We start from the raw sequence: 1,644 nt of genomic DNA on the forward strand, positions 1-1,644 counted from the left end.
CTCGGGATCCGAGCTCACGGGCTTTGTTGAGGTGGCCATCACGCAGCCGGAGCTGCAGCACCACCACTGGAAGTGCGTCACCCGATTGACGCGACCGGATGAGCTGTACGGCGACGACTCCAAGCGCGGCGTCTACACGAACGAGAGCGGCATCCACCACCGGGGCTGCAGCGACTCCAAGATGAACGACTGCAATTGCCACATGCGCCCCCGGCAGGACATCCACGTGCCCTTCCCTGCGGTCGAGTGGGCCAGCATCCTGAGCACGGCCGTGCAATATCCTGACGTGGAGCACCAGCGGAAGCGGGAGAAGCGCCACGAGGCCAAGAAGCAGCACGATCTGGACAGGGCCGGCAGCAAGCGGAAGAGATCCGAGGACGAGGGCGATGCCGCGTCGTGGAGCCGCCGCGAGCCAACGGGCAGCGACCTGATCTGCAAGGTGGCCATGTACCAGGAGCTGTGGTCGCGGGCGCCCGACTCGACGCAGTGGAAGAGGCAGGCCATCATCTTCTGGCGCTTCAACACCACGAACCAGTGGTACAAGTACAGCCCGGTGTTCAAGCCGTCGGGCACCTCGTGGCGCTGGCTCACCATCAACGACCCCATGTCGCGATATCACCAACAGAAGGCGCTCGTCTACCCCTCATCCTCGTCCGCGTCCTCCGCCAGCGCCGTGCCCAGGGACGCCGTCATGTCGCCGACGCCCAGTGTGAGCCAGCACCTCGCGGGCATCATGAACGAGAACCTGAGCTCGGCCTGGGCGAACGGCGCGCAGGTGCCCCCCGTCCAGACAAACATGAACGTGTTTGACTTTCCAACAGGCCTGGCCACACCACCGCCGACGGCGACCATGCATGGCCCCTATGCGGGCGGGAGCTTTGACCCTGTGAACAGCTACCTGCCAACAGTGAGCGGCGCGTCGGTGGGTGGCGCGGCGAATGAGCGCTCGCACTCGCACTCGATGGCATTGGCTCACGGGCCCTCGTACTTTGAGGGCCAGGCAGGCTTCGCGGACATGAAGGCCATGGCGGCGACGACGCAGTATCTCGCCGCGACGACGGCTGCCCCCCTGGATCTGGCCACGCAGCTGGTCTACGACGACACGGCCGCCAGCATCCAGGGGTGGGACATGTCGCCTCTCGACGCCTGGCCTGGCCCGGCCTCTGCGACGAGCGCGGGCGGCGATTGGGCGGCTGCCACTGCGTCAACGCTGCCCAAGGCAGAGCCCAGTGACCATTCTGTGCTCTGGAACCCCAGCCAATGGGACATGCCGGCCTCTGCGGTTGGTGGCGAGCACGACGACAGCCCTAGGGCCATGAAGAGGAGGCGGACAGAGCCTTCAAAGAACACGCATGTGCCTCTTCCGGGGGCGTGGTAAGCGGATGTGGGATCATGGGGCTGGGAATTACGGGGACTACTACTACGACGATAGATACACACGGGGTTCTGGGACTGGATGGCACTTTTGTCCTTTTTTGTTCACTTGCATTTGAGTAATGATTTTACGGCTGGAACACTGAAAGAAATTTCGAGGCAGGAGGACAAAAATCACATGAGATTTTGTTGAATACCAGGAGACACAAGGTGATTGGAGGCGAAACTGGCGAATACGCGGCGTTTGAATCACGTTTCTTGTTTGTGCGA

General features: G+C 62.7%; 1 protein-coding gene across 1 annotated transcript; it reads left to right on the forward strand.

Annotated features, from left to right (window-relative positions):
• On the forward strand, positions 1-1,644 carry BBK36DRAFT_1036781 (hypothetical protein; the record flags this gene model as incomplete). The annotated part of the gene is made up of 1 exon (XM_024888880.1): positions 1-1,644. A coding segment is annotated over one exon (1,378 nt), but the record flags the coding sequence as incomplete, so codon positions are not given.

This window comes from Trichoderma citrinoviride (assembly GCF_003025115.1).
Source record: "Trichoderma citrinoviride strain TUCIM 6016 unplaced genomic scaffold BBK36scaffold_264, whole genome shotgun sequence".
In the NCBI taxonomy this organism is placed as follows: domain Eukaryota; kingdom Fungi; phylum Ascomycota; class Sordariomycetes; order Hypocreales; family Hypocreaceae; genus Trichoderma; species Trichoderma citrinoviride.